The sequence below is a fragment of the Cenococcum geophilum genome, assembly GCF_001692895.1.
Source record: "Cenococcum geophilum 1.58 unplaced genomic scaffold K441scaffold_38, whole genome shotgun sequence".
In the NCBI taxonomy this organism is placed as follows: Eukaryota; Fungi; Ascomycota; class Dothideomycetes; order Gloniales; family Gloniaceae; genus Cenococcum; species Cenococcum geophilum.
The window spans coordinates 827,324-848,029 of record NW_027137596.1 but is presented as its reverse complement, the minus strand read 5'-3'; the positions used below and the strand labels follow the sequence as shown (position 1 = coordinate 848,029).

The window sequence follows — 20,706 nt, the reverse complement described above, 5'->3', positions numbered from 1 at the left end:
CTTACTAACTAATATAGAACGATTCTTCCCTATCCGCACACCTGCCTTAAATAATATCCTTATTACTCCTAAAGAAATTAACTTAAACGGATAAATCTTAGAATATAATTAGAGTTAATTTATTAGGTAACCTACTCTACTAGTTATGTTTATATTATTAACTTCTTATTTACCTATATACCTAGCCTATTAATAGGTCTACTGTAGTATTTCCTACAAGGCTTCTATTACGGACGCTTTAAGTACAATATTACGACTACTTAGGGAAGAGTTAGAAGAAGCTAGTTAGTTAATATAAGCACGGTCTAGAATGGAGCCAATAGAACTATATAACAAGGAATGGTAACTAAGGTCACGTGACGTAATTTGTATAATCTGTAAAATCTATATAATCTGTAATAGAGTAGATAGAGTATACGTATATTATGTATAAGAAGGATTTTATAGGAGTACGGTTGTGTATTTAAGGACCCTTAATCCCTACCTAGATAGTTCCTTCCTTATAGTAATTCTTAGAATATAATTAGAGTTAATCTATTAGGCAACTACTCCACCAGTTATTATTATATTGTTGACTTTTATACTTGCATTTCCTACACACCTAGCCTAATAACGAGCCTATTGTAGTTCCTACTACAAGGTTCCGTTATATAATCACTACCTAGTTATAGTATTAATATAAAAAGTCGAATAATATGCCACCAAAAGCACTAGCCATAACGCTATTAACGGCGGCAACTACTTTAAGGTTAGGTAACGACACTTATATAGCAGACACTAACTTACAGCAACCTGTAACGGTTAGATAATTATAAGAGATAGTTAACTAACTAATAGAAAATAATATAATATTGGAAAATAGGATTAACGGGATAGGCGTAGTAAAGGTTAAGTTACTATTAATTAAAAGATACTTAGAAGAGAGATTAAAGCTTAAAGGATTCCTTACGTAAATGCACTTTAAGGTTATATAAGAGGGAGCTAAGCTAGCAACACCTATAGATTAAATAGCGTACGCAGGATTGTTCCTAATAGAAAGGGCACTTAAATAGTTTAAGCCTTACCTTACGGAAATCTAGGTAAACGGAATGATAACTATAAACTAAGAGGTACGGTTTATATTTTTAAGCTAGAATAGATTTATAGAATAACTTATACAAATATTCGGAGACCCGGAGGCAGTAACCACAGTAAAAAAAAAAATCTAAAATATTACGCAACGAACCTTAGTAATTAAGTATATAATATAGTTCTAAACGTTAGTAATATAAGTAGAGTGGAATAATAGGGTGCTTATAGTACAGTATAAGTAAGGACTTAAGGCTAAAGTCTAGGACGCGATTATTTTAATAGAAGATGCAGACACTCTATAGGAACTAATAGATTAAGTAATTAAGATTAATAATTGGATCTACTAAAGGGAACAGGCTAAGAGAGGCTAGGATAGAGTTCTATAGTTATATAAGGCGTAGAGCACGCAATAACTAAAGCTAAGTTAAAAACTATAGTATAGCGCAGAGCTAATAGACCTAAGCAGTACTAAAGAAGCCTATAAAAGATAAAGTAAGCGACTATAGAAACCCAAAGGATAAGGATTAAGTAATTAAAGGTCTAAGGAGTAAAGGCCAAATTAGGGATTTTAGTAGTAGAAGACATTCAGGCAGACTCTATAGTAAGAAAGATGGTTTAAAGAAGGAGCTTATATAAATTATAGGAAATAAGGTTATTTCGCAAGGGATTATAAAGATAGTTAGAGATACTATGTAATAAAGAGAACTAAACTAATAGTAGACAATATATACGTATAGAGGGATAATAATATACTACGAGGAACAAAAGAGTATTTAATTAAAAGTTTTGTGTTTTACTATAATAACGTATACCAAATTTATAAGGACGCTAAGTATAGCGCAAGCTATTAGCTATAAGAGCTATATTTAGCGGAATATAAAGGAACTAATAAACCAGTTCGCAGATCGGATATTAAGGACGATAACTTTAATATAGGCGAAATATTTTATAACAATAAGGCAACGGAAGCCGCTTACTAGGAGCGAGTAGACCTTAGAGATGTTATACTAGAGGTAGAGGATAATTCTACTATAGAATAGGGAACATTAGTAGAGATTAAGACCCCACTAGATATAATGTCTATTACTTCGTAAGATATAAGAGAAGTAGGATAGCAAACCACTTTAGCACTTAATAAAGGCAAAAGGCTAAAGGCTTAAGATTCTTAAGATAAGATAAGAGATAACTAAGATTTTTAAGATAAAATAAGGCAAGCTTAAGAACCTATAATAGACGATAACTAATAGAGTAGAGCAGTAGCTTAGTTTAATAATATAAGAATAAGCTTAGGACAGAGTTTCCTATAGGCACAAGATAAGTAAGACAAGATAAGTAAGATTTAAGATTCTTAAGAAGAGATAAGAACACTAAGTAAGCCTAGTTAAACTAAGGCGGGAGTAAAGCTTAAGTTAGAAGTAAGCTTAGGATTAAAGAATCTAAGGGACTAAAAATTCGGAGTATAAATTAGGGCACCTATAGGTAAGAGGTAAGGAGCTTCTTTATAGATTAGAGAATTTATAGTATAAATAGTAACTAGACTAGGAGACAGACATATAGACCTAGAGGACTTACTAGGAAAATATAGTGTTTAGCCTAAAGATTAAAGAGTTAATATTAAGATTAAGAAGTAAGAAGACTTTAAGGATCTATCTATAAGACGTAAATTAAAAGAAACTATAGAGGAATTTAAGTAAAGAATTATTGTATAGCAAGAGCAGAAACTAGATAAGAGATCTAGCATATTAGGACGTATAAGGGATAGAGCGCTAGTGCGAAGAATCACTAATAGGCCTAGAGTAGGCATATTAAGAGCTAAGTGGCTTATTAAACTGGAATAAGAAGAGGATCTAGGGATTTTAACTAGGTTTAAGGAATAATATATAAAGGGCTATTATAATATAGTAATAAAAAGATACTTCCTTACGGATAAGCCGTATACACTCTAGCAGCTATACTAAAAGTAGTATAGATAAAGGCATAACGATAAGTAGGAAGATTTCTATATATAGTTAGATGAAAAAGTTATTTAGGACCACCCGATTATAAAGAAGGCTATAACTTATATTAAAGGAGCCTTAATTATAATGTTAAAGGATCTAGAGAAATAATTAGAGGACTAGAGAAGTAAGAGGCGTATCTTAGTACCTGCGAATAAAGTTATAACGTTTAGATTAATATAAAAAAGGTTTAAACTTAAGGATAAAGATAAACTAAGAGTTAACCTAAAGCACTTAGCACACTATACGCTATTATAAATTGTATGCGTGGACGACATATATAACATATATAAGAATCTAAAGAAAAAGAATCGAAAATACCCTATAAGGATGTATTAGATAATAGATAAGTAATAATATAGGAATGCTAAGTATATACATAGCTGGTATCTAGTAGAAGTTTAGGAGTTAGAAGACTTAATACTTTAACTAGAAAGATTCCTTACGGAAGAATGCTTAGACGGATAATAGTAGTGGGAATGCCTAGAGAACACGTGTCTATAGCATATTAAAGATAAAAAACGAATTAAGTATTGGCTAAAGAGTGAGCTAAGTGTATAGGAATTAAGTAGCTAATAGTTAGGAAAAGTAGAGGCCTATAGGACTAGAGGGAGTCAGTAATAGAGCCTTAGACCCTTAAAGGAATTTAAGGACAACACCTAAATTTATAGGTTAAATAGTAAGATTAGCAGTTTGAAGCGCTAGTAAATAGTAAAGTAACGCGGAACTATATCTTACTGTAGTTAAGAGAATAGGGCTACCTTATAGATAGAAGGAACAACTTTACCTATTAGTTACTATTTTAGAAGATCTAATAGCCTACGGAGGAAGTATTATTAATCTTAAAATAGGACCTATTTAGTTAACTATTAAAGGGAGATAAATTAAGATATCTTTTAATATATTACCGTTGGGAAATAATAAGGCAGTACTAGGAATGCCTTAGTTACAGAAATATAATCTAAAGATTGATTAGATTATAGGTCAGGTTAATATTAGAGATACTTAATGCTATAAAATACGATAATAAGCTAAGTTAGTATAGTACTAAGTCGGGGCGATATATAAAGAGACTGAGCGAGGCTTAAGTTACGTACTAAAGAGATACTATAAGTATAGTAAGAAACTATAGTTACTGGAAAGTAAAAGGCTATTAGATTATATAGCATAGGACTATAAAATAAAGTTAGAACTAGGAATAAGTTTAAAGTTCTTTCTAATTTATAAGCTTACTAAAGAAGAAGGTAGAGCGTTAAAAGAGTTTATCTAGGAAAACTTACAAAAGGGATATATTAGACTATTACAGTTATTAGTAGGTTATCTAGTACTATTCGTACTAAAGAAGAATGGCAAACTAAGGCTGTATATCGACTATAGATAGTTAAACAGTATTACTAGAAAGGATAGGTATCCTTTACCCTTAATTAGCGAAATCTAAGACAGGATAGGTAACGCGTAAATCTTTAAGAAGATAGATCTAAGATGGGCGTACTATTAGATTAGGATTAAGGAAGGCAATAAATAGAAGGCAGCCTTTAGGTTAAAGNAAGGACTATATAANCTATTAGTTATATAATTTAGGCTTATAAACGCACTAGTAACGTTCTAAAAGCGTATTAATAATATATTAAGAGAATACTTAGATGAATTTATTATAGTATATCTTAACAATATTATTATCTACTTAATAACTAAGGAAGAATATAGAGAATATATTAAATAGGTCTTAAGGAGACTATAGGAAGAATAGATACTAGTAGTAATTAAAAAATGCGAGTTCTTTACTAGGAAGACCGATTTCGTTAAATTTATTATTAAACTAGGCTAACTTAGCATAAATCTAAAGAAGATTAAGGCTATAGTAAATTAGCAAAAACTAGAGAATATTACGCAGTTAAGATTATTTCTAGGGTTTTATAATTACTGTAGACGGTTTATAATATAGTAGTTAAAGGATATTAAGCCACTTACGCAGTTAACGAAGAAAGAAAAACTATGGGTATAGGGAGAGAAATAGCAAGAACTCTTTAAGAAAGTTAAAGAGTTGTTTACCTAAGAGCTAGTTCTTAAGATCTATTAACTAGGACTAAAGACGGTTATAAAGATAGATGTATTAGACTATATACTAGGGGCGTACTTTATATAGAAATACTAAGATAGATGGCACCTAGTGGTATATTATAGTCGGAAGATAACACTACTAGAGTTAAACTATAACATTTACAACAAAGAGTTGTTAGGTATAGTTATAGTATTAAAGAAATAGAGAGCATTCTTATAAGGCATAGAGAAACTATTTATAGTTAAGATGGACTATAAGAACCTAATAGGATTCCTAATAATAAAGGAACTTAATTAAAGATAGGTTAAATGGGTAGAGATACTTATAGAATACCATTTTAAGATTTAGTATACTAAAGGTATAAATAACACGCGAGCAGACGCTCTAAGTTAAAAAGCTAAACTATAAAATAATAAGAAGCCATTAGGGGCTTTACTATAAAAAGATATAGACGGATTAATTAGGTATAATCATCCGAAGATTATAGTAACTTAAGAAAATAACGGGTTAAATAGAGTTTATAATATACTAGGAAGCTTTTAGGTATAAAGAATTCTAGAAATATAGCTAGAAGATCTATAAACGGATATATACGAGAATTAAGAAGTAAAGTATATCCTAAGAAGTATAGCAGAGTAATTTATAGAAGAATTCTATAAGGGATTAACTTAAGGACATAATAAAGCCATGGGCTTAGTATTAAGACTCTAAGAGGAGTATATTATTAATAGAATCTAGCGCGTAAATTTTTAACCTATTAAAATACTAGAGAGACTATAGGAGGTTATATTATAGGACTTTATTATTAAGTTGCTAAAGTTAAGAGACCCTATTACCGGATAAGATTATAATATAATTTTAGTAATAGTAGATAAGCTTATAAAGTGGGGATACTTTATAGTATGCACAGAGGAAATATTAGCAGAAGATGTCGCTAGAATCTATATTAAGGAAGTATTTATAAGATATAGAGCACTAAGCAAGATTATATTGGATAGAGATTTAAGATTTATAGAGTATTTTAGGAGGTATTCTTAGTGGAATAAGGAGTTAGAGTAGCAACTTCTACCGTATATTATCCGTAGACAGACAGTTAAATAAAAAGACTAAATTAGATACTAGAGCAGTATCTAAGATATTATATTAATTACGTATAGAATAATTAGGTATCGCTATTACTAATTATATAGTTTATATATAATGTAACGCCATAGGAAGGTATAGGTATATTACTATTTAAGGCGAATTACGGATATAAGCTAAAAACATTATTATTACTATAGTAAGTAAAGAAAATAAGTAGTATAGCTAAAGAGAGAATAAAGATATTAATAAATCTTTATATAAACCTTATAAAATTAGTAAAGAAAGTATAAGAGAGAATAAAAAAGTACTATAATGTTAAGAGATTTAAGGGACTAGATCTTAAGGAGGGAGATAAAGTATAGCTACTATATAAAATTTTAAGAGTTAATAACTAAGTAAGAAGTTAAACTACGTTAGACTAGGACCTTTTAAAATTATATAAAGGATTTTACCGGTTACGTTTAAGTTAAACCTACTAGCTAAAATAAAGATCTACCTTATATAGTATATTATAATGCTAGAGCTAGTGTACGGAAATGTTAAGCTATTAGTTTATAAAGTAGACACGTATAAAGGATAGGAAGAAGATAAATAGTAAGTTTTAAAGATCGTTAATTATAAGGATATTAATAATAAAATATAGTATAAGGTTAAGTGGATAGGCTATACTAAGACTACCTAAGAACCACTAAAAAATTTAAAGAACGCTATAGGAAAGGTATAGGAGTATTAAAAGAAATTAGGTTAGGTAGTATTAATAAAGAAGAATCGCTAAAGAATAAGTTACCTAAGGGGGACCTAAGAAGAGTAGTTACTAAACTACTTAGATCTATTTCCTTCTTTATTAGAAGAGAATCCGTTCTTTTATTATTAAGTTTCTATAGACCCTATTCTATAAGCTTCTACTCCTTAAAATAGACCTTTTTATAAACCTTCTTAAGATGGATTAACTAAGTAGACGCCGCAAGACGAGACTTAAGGGCCCGTTACTAAGTATTAGCAGCCTTCTATTCTGCGTTATAGGAATAGCGTAACTCCGCCAGAGTAATAGATAGTTTATTATTTAGCCGCGTAGTAATAGATTAAATATAAAACCCTAAGATAAATTAATTAGGGAACTAGATAACTATTAAGAGTAATAGGTTACGTATATTTAGTATTAGAGATAGAGTAAACATTATAGGACAAATAAATATTCGCTTTAGTGCACTCTAAATAAGAGGATAGTTATTATAAAGATGGGTTTACTAATATAATATAAACTAACCCCTTTTTTAAACAGCGAGAATATAGGGACGGTATAATCTTACTAAGAGATAATATTGCAGCAATAGTGCGAGTGCGACAAGCAGTTAAGGAAGAAGAAATTGCTTTAGGTATAATAAGTAACAATATTAACTAAATTAATTAGACGGACATTATACCTCTAGTAAATAACTTAGAGATATTAGGGATCTTTAAGAACGAAGATAAAGAGAAGGGAGATAGTGTTACGGACGCTTTAAGTATAATATTATAACTACTTAGGGAAGAGTTAAAAGAAGCTAGTTGGTTAATATAAGCACGGTCTAGAATAGAGCCAATAGAACTATATAACGAGGAATAGTAACTAAGGTTACGTGACGTAATCTATATAATCTATAAGATCTATATAATCTATAATAGAGTAGATAGAGTATACGCATATTATATATAAGAAGGATTTTATAGGAGTACGGTCGTGTATTTAAGGACCCTTAATCCCTACCTAGATAGTTCCTTTCTTATAGTGATTCTTAAAATACAATTGGAGTTAATCTATTAGGCAACTACTCCACCAGTTATTATTACGTTGTTGACTTTTGTACTTGCATTTCCTATACACCTAGCCCAATAACGAGCCTATCGTAGTTCCTGCTACAAGGTTCCATTACAGCTTCGTTATACTAGGTTTACTAAGGAATAGCTTAAAAGACATTGTTAGGTAGTAGTAGTACTTACTAAGAAATAAATTAATATTAGAAAAGTAGCTAAAAAGAAGGCTACTAATATAAGGAAGCTAACTAAGGAATACTAGCTAGAGGAAAGGTAGGAAAGGTAGTAGGTAAATGTCGATCGGTAGTCCGTGCACCGATAAGTAAGTAAAGAATGAGGACTCTGTCTATTCAAACTATAAAGAAAAGAAACTATTTATACATGAGGTAGGTGTCGGAAATAGGAAAGGGTGGGGGGGTATGTAACTAAAATGGGGGTAGTAGTACAACCGGGATAGGAACAAGGATAGGGTAATAGGCTAAATCCAACCTGAATCGACAGTAAAGTGTAAAAGAACTCCCTTACTGCCGCTAATATAGTTCGTAAAAAGAATTCTAAAGAAGCTTAACTAGCGGCTTAAATGGCAGCTAATTATGCGTTATTAAAACAGTTAACTACGGAAGAGCTCTAGAAACGGGCGAAGGACTCTATCGCTACTACCGTTGCTACGGCTCTCGTCAAGCAACTTCAAGATACAGCCAATAAGGGAGCCGCTTTACCGGAGGACACTCGGCAAAGGCAGGAGGACGACAATACAAGTAATATAGGCGACGGGGGGTCCTCGGATAAGGACGTCGAGTCAATTAGCGACCTTTAGGGGTCGATCGACTGGCCAATTAAGCTCTAGAACACCAAGGGCTAACTTAATATAGGCTCTATTATATATATTTATGGCTTTCAGACTCCCTAGAAATGATGCGATGATTTTTAATGGTTCTACCAGAGTTTTGCCACCAAATGTCAATTTGGTGGCATTTTGGTGTTCAAATCGGTCAAAACTACGTTACAGCCAACTAGATAGCGAGGTTCATCATTTTAGGGACGTTTCCTAATCTCGATAGTGGGCTTATCTTGCTTACTACCCGCGGCAGCAATTCTAGAACCAACGCCCAGAACCTTTCGATTAGCTCTCCACCTATCTCCAAACTCTTCCATCGCTGATCGGCCTACCTGCATCATCCCAGGGTATGATTCTTATCGCAGACTCTAGCCCGCAGTATTGAGGTGTAACGCCACTCTTACCAGCGGTGACAAGAAGACCATCAGAGAGTACGTTAAACGTGACCACGCTATGGTTCATTTCTGGTCGCAGCGACCGATCTGTTCACAGGAATCCAGTGACCAAGCTTGGATGTTTCCACCGGTACACCCTACAATAATCACGTGTTGGCAAATTGATATGTTGTTTACGCAACTGTTGCATCCGTCTAGGGTGGTAACTGCGGAACTAGGAAAGGCCTTGAGTCAGCCTGATTTCTTTGAGAAAGTAAGTCATACCTACCCGTCCGACAAGGACTATACCCTGACAATCTAGTCTAAGCATCCTGTAAGGAATTTGTCGTTGGTGAGTGTGATAGCGTAGAAAGGACCAGAATGGCCTTCTAAGACGTATATGCACCTACCAGCGGAGATGTCCCACGCCCGATAGGTGCCATCATAAGATAATGAAAGTAGTATGTCGTTCATTGTTTTTAGCTAAATCACAGCCCTTTGACGGCCAGTGAACTTTCTAAGACAAACGCCAGTCTTGATATCTAGAACATGGATCGTTCCATTCGTGCAGCCAACTGCTACAATATTTGGAGATGTGCTGATGATTGACCGTATTGTGTAGTCATCTACATTATTGCCTGAACAGGCGTACTAATTTTCGAGTTAACTCCTCAGCTGCATTCATAGATTATAATGAGTACATACCCTATGTCGAAATGCCGCAAAATGTCGTTAACATCCCCACTAAGCAATCAATCTCTAAAGACTTCTACTGTCCAGATGGTGCCGGATCCGCTCTTAAGCGTGTATGTGAACCCTGTCGGTATTCAGGAGCATGCGACGGCGCTGTAGCGAGTTTTAGCATTTCTGTGAATTTTGAGTTAGGTCGGGGCCCAGTGCCCACTGTCACCGACTCGTATGAAGCCATTGGACGGAGCAACTATAAGCTTAATCGATCTGAAAGTTGTATCTCTCTCAGGGTATCATCGTGTTTGATGTAGACGAGAAAGCAAGAAACATTTGCGTTACTGCTGGGATGGCTTCGGCACGTCCGGATTATGGTAGCAAGCGTCCAGGATGTACTGTGGATTGTGTCTCTCCAGCCCGTGGAATCTCTTCAAGTGTCCTACGAAACCATCCGATTTCTTGAATGCCAGCTGGTTACATCCTCTGTATCGATGTTTCTCGGCATGTTCAGATCGATTTGTCCAGTCGTTGTGGGTGTCACGAACATTCTCATAGCAGAGCCGACATCTCCATTCCTGAGGGTCTTGCTCTGCGCGGTCAAACAAGGATTTGACCCCTGGTAGGATGCTGCAAGACCATATGGGAGCTGTGTCTGCAGGAACTGTTAATGATGGTGTAGGGGAATGTCGGGTGTTGTCCTTTCGATCTGGCCACCACATAGACAGGTCTACTCGTTCGCGGAAATGATCAGCGACATGCTCGACGCGATCTTTCCAAGATTCAAAGCACCAGCCACAAAAACCGCAGTGCAGTGCTGGGTCGCCTGGTGGCAAGGGTGGAGCCGGGCGTTGCCAAGCCTTCAACGTATCGACTAGGTCTGCAAGCTGTCCGCTACATCTTTTCCAATGAACGCGACGAATATGCTGCTGAAGATGATCTTTCCGATTAAAGGTTCGTTCCGACTCCTGTTTATTCAAACAATCACAGTGATCGTGGGATGACATGTGTCCTAAAGGAGGCGAGATTTCGCTGCAAAAAGGGCATTTTTGAAGAGACTGGGACCACCCAGATGGAAGACAGATCCAAGTGATCGGACTCGCATGCACAGACTCTTCATGCCGTTTCCAGTCATATTTGGTGGGGTATGAACTCCCACAGAAGGTGCAGAAGAAAGGAGGCTTCTGGGACTGGATATACTTTTGTCTTTTATTAGCTTCTTTCAGAGCGTCGTATGAATCACGTAGGTAGCGCCTCCGTCCGCGACGACGAGCTCGTTCTGAGTTATAAGAGGAAACCGAACCAGCATCGGAAGAGCCTATTGAGATAGAACTGTTCCAACTTGAAACTCTCGGGACGAGAGAGTCAGAGAAATTGTCGACCGAATCTTCGGGAGGTGTATCAGCCATCTGTTCAGTATCCCACCAATTGTCTTTCGGGTTCCAAGCGCCGCTACTTGATCTACTTAAACAAACTGCATCCTCGATAGCCAATGCTGAGGCAGCTTCGTTCTCGATAGATGTTGCTAGATATCTCTTAAGAGAATATATACTTGAAGATTGAGATGCGATAGACGTTGCTTCAGCCTCTGGAGTATTTATATGAGCCATGTGCCGCGCTGTTGGTTGCTCGGATGACAGCCTTGGGGTTTTACCTGTGTCGACAACAGATGGTTGTCTATTGTCTAATAAGCGAGGTCAGTTAAATTCTAATAATGATAAAGACTAAGTTCGTAGGCGCACCGGGAAAGCAGCTACGAGCTCTAGTATTATTGAACCAATTTTTGACTGTGTTGGGTTTCAGCGCAGCAAGCTGAGCCAATTCTGCAATTTCATTTTTAGGCGGGTACGGGTTCTTCTGGAAATGCTCTTCAAGTATTCGCCGACTTTCCACAGGAATTCTAGATAAGCCAGGGGCCTTCCGTTGAGACTTTGACTTTTTGGGCTTAATGACATTCGAGCTAACGACTTTTAGCTGCACAGATGGCTTGGACCCGGAGTACAGAGCTGCTGAAGGCTTCTCACCGCGAGCTAAAGCTGAGGATAGCGTGAATTGCTGACTTGGTGATCCAGGAACAGTGTCTCCTAGATAATTATCAACCCAAGATGTCCAAAGTGGATCCCGTTGGTTGATTTCAAGCTCGGAGCAAGTCATCGTAACATCTTCCTCCGGATAATCCTGATCTGCTCGAGGATATACGAGATCCATGTCTGCATTCCCTGAAAGCTCCCATGATTCCAAAGTATCATGCTCTAGTAGCGTATGATTATTGGACGAGAGCAACACTGTAACATCGTAGCTGTCGGTGAATATTGTTGGAGTTNCATGATTGCCTACAAGGCTAGCGAAAGGGCGTTGATAATGCTGACCGTCGCTAGGGAAGTCATTGCTCTGGGTTCGAAAAATGAATTCATTGTGCAAAGGTGATATCTTGCCCGTTCCCGGACAGGGTCCACCCGTAATGGACTGAGGAAAGTCAGCCTTTCCCGGTGTGATGTGCTCTGTTGTAGAAGGATTAGTAAGACCAAAAATGGCGCCGCATTTCCTGTTCAGATTAGGCCAGAGACCTTCAAGCAATGACTCGGTGGGAGAAGGGTGGAAGCTGTGATAATTTGGCTGGAGTTGGTGATCACGTGAATTGCGAGGATGGTACTCTTCGCTTTCAACCCGGTTGGAGGCTGTTTGTTCAAGACTGGGTCGCTCCATAGTCGGGGGTGGAGCCCGGATGAAGATGGTGAGGATTTAGTATTTGAGAGTGACATCCTGGACCTATCCGTTCTTTGAGGGAATTTTGGATGTGTGAGGGGCGAGGCTGAGGACTCGATGTTGAGGGCGTGTTATCTAACTCGTGCCAAGCCGACCTTTCCTAGTTTGTCGTATCCTTCAAATTAGGTTCTACCGCATGCCAAGACAAATGTACGTTGGGCCAATAGAAACACGAATGCCTTGGCCGTCGCTGCGCACTGATAATGCAAACAACTCAAATCCACGTGATATTCTAATTTAATCGGGAAGGAATTAAACTCAATCAGGGGGGGTGTCCGAGTATCAATCAGGGGGTGTCCCTCTGTCCTATTTCCATATAATATTAAAAGCTTCAATATTTTTCGATCAACTCAATCCAATCAGGACCTCCAGATTGAATGCGTTGCCAAGCCCGCGAGCTCTCAGTTGATTGAATTGATTGAGTCTTGGCATTCAATTCAATTCAATATTGAAGCCTCGTTGAATGATTTGCAAGCCTACTCCCTTAGAGGTTTTTTGTACCTAACTTATCGGTATTTGTCTGCGTAGGCTCAGCTGGAGGACCGCATCAGACGTTAAACAAGAGTCAATATATTAAAGGTAAATTGACGATTTTATAACACGATTTTGGATTAACATTAAGACTTTGGTAAGCTAGGCAAGTTCTAAATATATAGCTTTAATTTGATTGCCCCCAGCAACCAGGCACTTGGCTTCGCTTCAATTACTATGTACAATTAGTGGCAATCAAGCGAAATTGGATGCCCGTACCGAATCTGCAACTCGCCAAAGGGGGGGTGAAGCTGGTCGTGCGATGCAGTGTACAGTGATGTGCATGACCAGCTTCACCCCCTTGAAAAAAAAATATTTCGCTGCAGTACGCGGGCCCGCTAAACCGCCACCAACTGTACATAGTAATTGTAGCGAAGCTGTATGCTTGGCTGCAAGAACATGCTGACAGCGATCGGCCTTTCTCCGCAGTGTCGCTATCTTTGTCAAATATCGTGAGGTTTCCACCCGTACGATATTGCCAAATTCCATCGACCTCTCTGCAGAGACAGCGTTGTACTCGCGTTTTGGCGGCCACAACGGGAGGGGTGGTTAAGGGGGAGAGGAAGAAGCGTACGTCTTCAATTTGGTTCTCCTGGCCAACCAAGGCGATTCTCCATGGCAACCAAAAAGGTCCTTGCGTGTACAGTGATGTTCACGACCAGCTTCACCCCCTTTAGCGAGCGCTGCGAGATTTCAAATTCGCTACAGTAAAAACTGGTTAGTACGATATCTGATTACAACGATATACTCTATATTACGATCTACACCCCTTAATCAAAGTGTTTTTGGTGTAATATTACGATATTCTGACTTTTGATGATATCGTTAAGTCTCCCCCACCAAAATCGGTATAACCAGTAGAGATTTTGTATGGGAGGGAGCCTAATTTAGCCGGTAAGGTGGACGCCTTAAGCCTTTTTAAGTATGGGGCCCCCCCTTTTATTGCTTATTAACCCAACACGTGACTCTTTATATAACAATACCATTGTTATAACGATGCGCTCGGCCGTACAACCCGTATCGTACTAACCAGTTTTTACTGTACGCGCATCCAACCTCGCTTGATTGCCACTAGCTGTACGTAGTACCTGTAGCGAACGGCTGTGGCCACACGCAAGGACCTTTTTGGTTGCCCTGGAGAAACGCCTTGGTTGGCCAGGGGAATCAAATTGAAGACGTACGCTTCCTCTTCTCCCCCTTCTCCNCCNTAACTACGCCTCCCTTGTGGCCGCNAAAACGCGAATACAACGCTGTCTCTGCAGAGAGGTCGATGAAATTTGGCAATATCATACGGGTGGAAACCTCATGATATCTGATGAAGGTCACGACACTGCGGGATCGCGACGTTCTTGCAGCCAAGCGTACGGCTTCGCTACAATTACTATGTACAGCTGGCGGCAATCAAGCGAGATTGGATGCGCGTAGCGAATTTGAAATCTCGCAGCGCTCGCTAAAGGGGGGGGGTGAAGCTGGTCGTGAACATCGCTGTAGCCACAGCCGTTCGCTACAATTTCTCGCGAGATTGGATGCGCGTACCGAATTTGAGATCTCGCAGCGCTCGCCAAAGGAGGGGGGGTGAAGCTGGTCATGCACATCACTGTACAGCTCTGGGCACGACCAGCTTCACCCCCCCTCTGGCAAAAATATTATTTCGCTACGGTACGCGGGCTCGCCAAATCGCCACCAACTGTACATAGTAATTGTAGCGAAGCCGTATGCTTCGCTGCAAGAACTTTGCTTCTGGGGGACTTGTGATCGAACTTCCTCCGTAGTGTCGTGATCTTTGTCAAATATCGTAAGGCTTCCACCCGTACGATATTGCCAAATTTCATCGACAATTGCAGAGACAGCGTTGTATTCGCGTTTTGGCGGCCGCAACAGAGGCGTTATTAAGGGGGAGAAGAGGAAGCGTACGTCTTCAATTTGGTTCTCCCGGCCAACCAAGGTGATTCTCCAGGGCAACTAAAAAGGTCCTTGCGTGCAGACACATGCGTTCGCTACAATTACTATGTACAGTTGGTGGCGATTTGGCGAGCCCGCGTACCGTAGCGAAATAATATTTTTGCCAGAGGGGGGGGTGAAGCTGGTCGTGCCCAGAGCTGTAAAATACGCACAGATCGAATAGACTCTGTAACTGAGGCAATTTGCAACCGAACGAACCCATAAGCGATAGCTCGTGTACGCCAACAGCCCACGGACTATCCGTTAACAGGGCTATCCATGGGAAAAGGCAAGGGCAACAATGGGAATTAACATGGAGCAGTTGGAGCATACAAATGCTCGTCTTGTCCATTGACTAGGTCTCGTAATGCATCAATATGTTGCAGAGTATGCATTTAAAGCCTACAAATGTGATATGGAAAGATTGACACACAAATGTACATTTAACTCATAAAGAACAGTGTGCATTATATATATAACTAATTTGAATGTAAGATCATGCTACACTCACACTAATCCTCGTCACTTTCTGAATCTGCTCTGGGATGACAATATGCTCTGTTGAGCCTGTTCGGCTCGGATACTCCTCAGAATGTCCCGCTGTAATAACCGCCTGGTGCTGAGGTGTAGAGAGTTCGATGGAGCTCTTAGCGCCTCCTTCTGAAGGTTCTCCGAGCTGGGAAAAGGTGGTGCGCTTATAATAGCTGGCTACACCGCGACTGGAAAAATACTTAACATCCGTGCCACCATATACATACTTACGAATGAAGAAAGACGAGACGCCCGGTAGTGACCCGACAACCACTGAAGTGGCCACCTCAACCATTGTGAGAACCATGATGTATCTAACATTGGCTTGTGCGTTGTTACCAAGTAGAACGGCTCGGATGATGCTGACAGCGATAACAACAACGGCTAGGCCATAAACCATACAGACAGCGATGCGGAGACGACGTTCCCGAAGTTGCAGGAGGGCTGGGTATGGAAGGATACACACTAGACTTCAATATTAGTGGGTTTCTTGGTTCAGAGAGATCATAGGATAGATCGGAAAGTCGGCCTTCTGGGTTTGCGCTCTCTGCGATGTGGTTTGAAAGTAGAGACTCACGCCAAATATCTGTGCCTATATTGAGTGCGGTATGCAGCCACTGATTCAGTCAGCATGCTCCGGAGAACACAGATGTGCTTTCCTTACAAAATCCCATTCTCTCATGATCGGTGGACATGATTTTGCGCGTCCCAGCGGTGCATCCCACCTCCGATGAATTGGTACGCATCCAAGAAGAAATGTTATATATGCTCCAATCAAGGAAATGACCATGAAATACAGGGAGCGGATAGCCCAGACGTGGGTCTCAGGTATCTTGGTTGAAAGTCGGATATGAAGCAGATTGACAGAAATCTTGACGCTCCAAAGAGCCGTTAAGTAGAAGAAAGTACCGGCAAAGAAATACTGCCCAGATTTAAATGGTTAGTTCTCGGTAATTGAGAAGGGCAGCGTAGGAGACGGACTACGTTCAATCGTACAGCATCTTCCGGCGTTTTGATAGCTGCAAGTATTTCAAACATTTTTATTTGTAATGACCCAAGAGTTATCTGCATAATCTAAAGTGTTCAGGGGTGTTAGAAAGTGTTAAAAGTATTTCGAGCATCCCAGGACATGCACGAGTACTAAGCAAATTATTCAACCAAGTACAGGAGCGGATGGAGACCCAATTAAGATGCCAAGAGAAACATTAGACTGACCAGAGCAAATATTAGAGTAAACTCTAACAGGGCGAACTGTCGCGAGACGACGACACGCATGTAGAAGCGCAAAGCGCATACTGCGAAAGAAATGAGGCAACAAAGACCGATCAATACCTGTGACAGCGAGACACGACGTCAACAAATAAGCACGAAGCAGAGTGCGTCTCCAGGCTCTGCCTGCAGGGGTGGGGGCGTACTTGGCCTGTTGCAACCATATCGCTGAGAACTTCACTTCAAAAATTCGAGTTAGTTACGAAGGCAACGTCAAGGAAGGGCAAAACCAGCCTGGAACAGAGGCCTGGGCACGACGGATATGTAAATGAGACGCAGAGCGGTCAGCCTTACAGGCGGAGGAATGTGGCTTTGGTTGGCGTGCGATAAAACGACTTGCTCTTACAGCGCATAAACCTTAAGAGGCATCCGGGGATCTGGGGGGCGGTATAGCGAAGTTTGTCCCACAGCTTAAGGCACAGAAAGGGTTAACAATGGCCATGCAAGGTTTGTGAGAGGCAGTGTGATGCATGCGGTCGGCATGCACGCATGAGAAAGTCGGTCAAGGTGACGAAGCAGAACTGTCCATCTGAAGATTTCCTAGGAAATGGACGCCAATTGGCACGTCCGACAGCGCCAATTATACATGAATCAGTCTGGTGTGCCTGGCGCAGTCTCGGGAAACTTTAAATCGTGGAATTCCCCACTTTTTGAAATCAAGCAAGCGGCAACACTCTTGTGACCCATTAAACCTAAATTTCCATCCGTATATCCACAATGAAGACTTTTTTTATTGTAATCTATATAGAGGGCTAAAGTAAAGTCTCTGCTATTATATTCACGACTTTTCTTAATAATTTTGATTGTGTTTTGTTGGTAGGGGGGGCAGTCTCTTTGAGCTCGGCGACGTGTCACGTGACAGCGCGCGGGCCATCTTGTAGATATCCTCTCGGGTCATCGTGCCCCTGAGATTCTTCCTCATAGAGTATCATATGTATCATTCCATCAGCCTGCTCAGCGTCTGACATGTTTTAATGATACAGGCCTGATTGGCAATTTCTGCCTTGTTGCCTCAACCAAACTCACAAACCTCACCCTGGTGGCAACACCTTATGACATTGTATTGTACTTTACATTAACGTCAGTATCCTTTGGTGTTTCAGCTGGAAACCCAAATACCGTCTAGAAAAGGCCAAAATTTCCAATTTCGTACTATTGTTATTGGGGAAGACGCGTCAAAAGTATGTGTGGACCAAACCAGAAAGAAACACAGCCCTGGTAATTGTACATAGAAATCGTATGGAGCTGCATCGGGTGCATATACCCTATTGCGCACGGTTTTTGACAGGGGGCGTCTGACCCGTTCATGTTACCCCTTGTACATAGCAATTGTAGCGAACGACTGTGGCTACACGCAAGGACCATTTCGGTTGCCAAATTCAGAACTTGCTTGACGCTTCCTCTTTCTCTCTCTTTTGCTTATGCCTCTGCCAAAACGCGAATACAACGCTGTCTCTGCAATTGCCGATGAAATTTGGCAATATCGTACGGGTGGAAACCTCACGACATTGACGAAGATCACGACACTGCAGAAGCAAGGTTCTTGCAGCCAAGCATACGGCTTCGCTACAACTGGCAACCGGGCGGGATTAGATGCGCGTACCGATTTTTAAAATTTGGGAGTGGGGTGGAAGCTGGTCGTGCACATCACTGTAATTTGGCAGGGGGTGCGCACATACTTTTGACGACCCAGCTAAAAGGTACTCCAATACACCAAGCCCCTTCCGCTGTTATCGATAAGATCCGACCAATAGGATCAATAGGATCAATAAGATCAAGGCTCCGTGATGAAAGATATGACGTCGTAGAATCTGCTAATTTCCATATATACACTCAATCTTTGGAGTTAAATTGCTCAAGATAAGCAGCCAACACTCATCTCTTCCGCAGAACGGTATGTGGCAAATAGAGTTCTTGGAGCTCTACGTCGCCTCTTCCAACTCTTACTACTACGAGCTTTATGAGTCCTATTTGGTGAGCGCCCTGAGTCGGTGAAATTAAATGTTTAGTTGGTGAGACAAGGTCTATATCATTATTAGAAGTACGATTGGTATGGTTCTGGTGGTTTGGTGCCCCACGCACGGTCCATCTCTCGAAGGACGTCACACCCTTCTCCACAAAAATTCCCAAGGATCTTTAGTAGGAGTCTCTTGGAGCTCGACGACGTGCACGTGATAGGTCACGTGACAATGCGCGGGCCACCTTGTGTATATCTTCTCATCGAGCCCCTTACATTCTTCCTTATAGAGCCTTTCATATATATTCCATGCCAGCCTAGTCACTGCCCTGATAGGACTTTTTGTTGACCTGGTGTCGATCACTACTAGATTAGGGGTATCTTGGCATGTATATGTAGCCTCTTTTCTTCGTAGATCAATCTACACACGAGTTTTCCTGTTCAACATTTTTCATTATTTACCCTTTTGTCCATTATGCCAGATTGCATTTGTATATTTCTTCGGAATGTCCGTTGGTAACGAGCTAAGAGGGGGGTTTATCGCGATGTTGCGGTTGTATTCGCACCCGTGCTTTAGAATTGTCGACCTATGAGACTTTAGAAGTCGCATCAGTCCTTGATCAAACGACTGACGTTTGAAGTTCTAACCGATTAACCAAACACGTCGTAGATCTGACGAAACTGACGACGACTTCTTAATGTATGTATAGAGGCTCTAGAGCCACGTTCAATGCAGCAGAGTTCCCACTCTTGACCGTTCTGTTCGACAAGAATTAGAGCCAGCAAGAGAATCCCTTAAATTCGATGGCGTTGCTTCAGTCGATTCGAAAAGTTTGGCCATCATTAACTAGATCTCGAGGGAGAGATATGCTTAGTGGGTTGCGGGAAACAAGTAAGGGTAATAAATTGGGTACAGGTGATCTAGAGAACTTTGAATAAGCTATGGCTCTTGGTGCCCTATTGTACGCAGGAATACTGCCGAAAAGTTATGGTCGTACCGTTCGGTTGGCTGCCTGGCCACAAAATTGCTTGCGGTATACTTAGCATTGAGCTCTGCAGACTCCGTCCATCACATTGCTAGTCAAAAGAGAATCGGTAGGCCTCGCAGACCTTGTGTCCTACGGGGCGACGACGTGTAGGCATGACGCCCTAAGTTCGTACGCCGAGTGTGGAGACAAGCACAAAGGTAACAGCTGTCTTTTCAGTGTAGGGTTTATGATGGAAAGGGAGCGGGGTTGATTGGCGCCTGTCATCGGCATTGCAACGACCGAAAACGCGGGTTATTCAGCGGTCGAATACGGACGAAATTTGGATGATCTGCATCGTGCCAGCAGATCCTCCCAATTGGAATACGTGGATGATGGTTGCTTTTTCCCCCAATCTTCCTACGCGTGTAGAGTTGAAGATATATGTGGACCACGTAGAATGTTCTCGGTCTCCACAGGTGTGATAACTCCTGCTTACCGCAAAATAGCGCTATCTCATATCCGATAGGGCTTAGCGATCTCGATATACGCGCGTAGCAGGGCGCCCTAGCTGCTCAGTGCGAAGTAGCATCCTTGATATTGACGAACTATTTCCAAAATCAAGCCCATAGTTACAAATTCTGTGAGTAACAGACTGGGGCAAGGATTCGTCTATGCGAGCTTTTGCAAATATCAATCCCCGAGGCCCCGAGACCCCGAGTTCGTCCTACAATTCTAGTGAGATGAATTACATGTACCCAATTAGGTGGTGCAGTGTTAGAGCAAGAGAATATTCGTAATTTAGTTGGGCAGTGGTGGGTTGATTGATAAGGACCGGAT

At 40.2% G+C, this 20,706-nt stretch overlaps 2 protein-coding genes across 2 annotated transcripts; both read right to left on the bottom strand.

Moving 5' to 3' along the window:
- Nucleotides 1-10,247: 10,247 nt before the first annotated feature.
- On the bottom strand, nt 10,248-12,612 carry K441DRAFT_679551 (uncharacterized protein; the record flags this gene model as incomplete). The annotated part of the gene is made up of 3 exons (XM_067651274.1): nt 10,248-11,431; nt 11,561-11,590; nt 11,649-12,612. The coding sequence occupies 3 exons, from the start codon at nt 12,610-12,612 to the stop codon at nt 10,248-10,250; spliced, it is 2,178 nt and encodes a 725-aa protein (XP_067501070.1).
- Nucleotides 12,613-15,859: 3,247 nt separating this feature from the next.
- Nucleotides 15,860-17,530, bottom strand: K441DRAFT_204101 (uncharacterized protein). The gene is made up of 6 exons (XM_067640500.1): nt 17,291-17,530; nt 17,091-17,124; nt 16,891-17,007; nt 16,657-16,740; nt 16,340-16,597; nt 15,860-16,292 (listed from the first exon to the last, which is right to left on the bottom strand). Exons 1-6 carry the CDS (start codon nt 17,311-17,313, stop codon nt 16,011-16,013), a joined length of 798 nt encoding a protein of 265 aa, XP_067501069.1. The 5' UTR covers nt 17,314-17,530; the 3' UTR covers nt 15,860-16,010.
- Nucleotides 17,531-20,706: the final 3,176 nt, after the last annotated feature.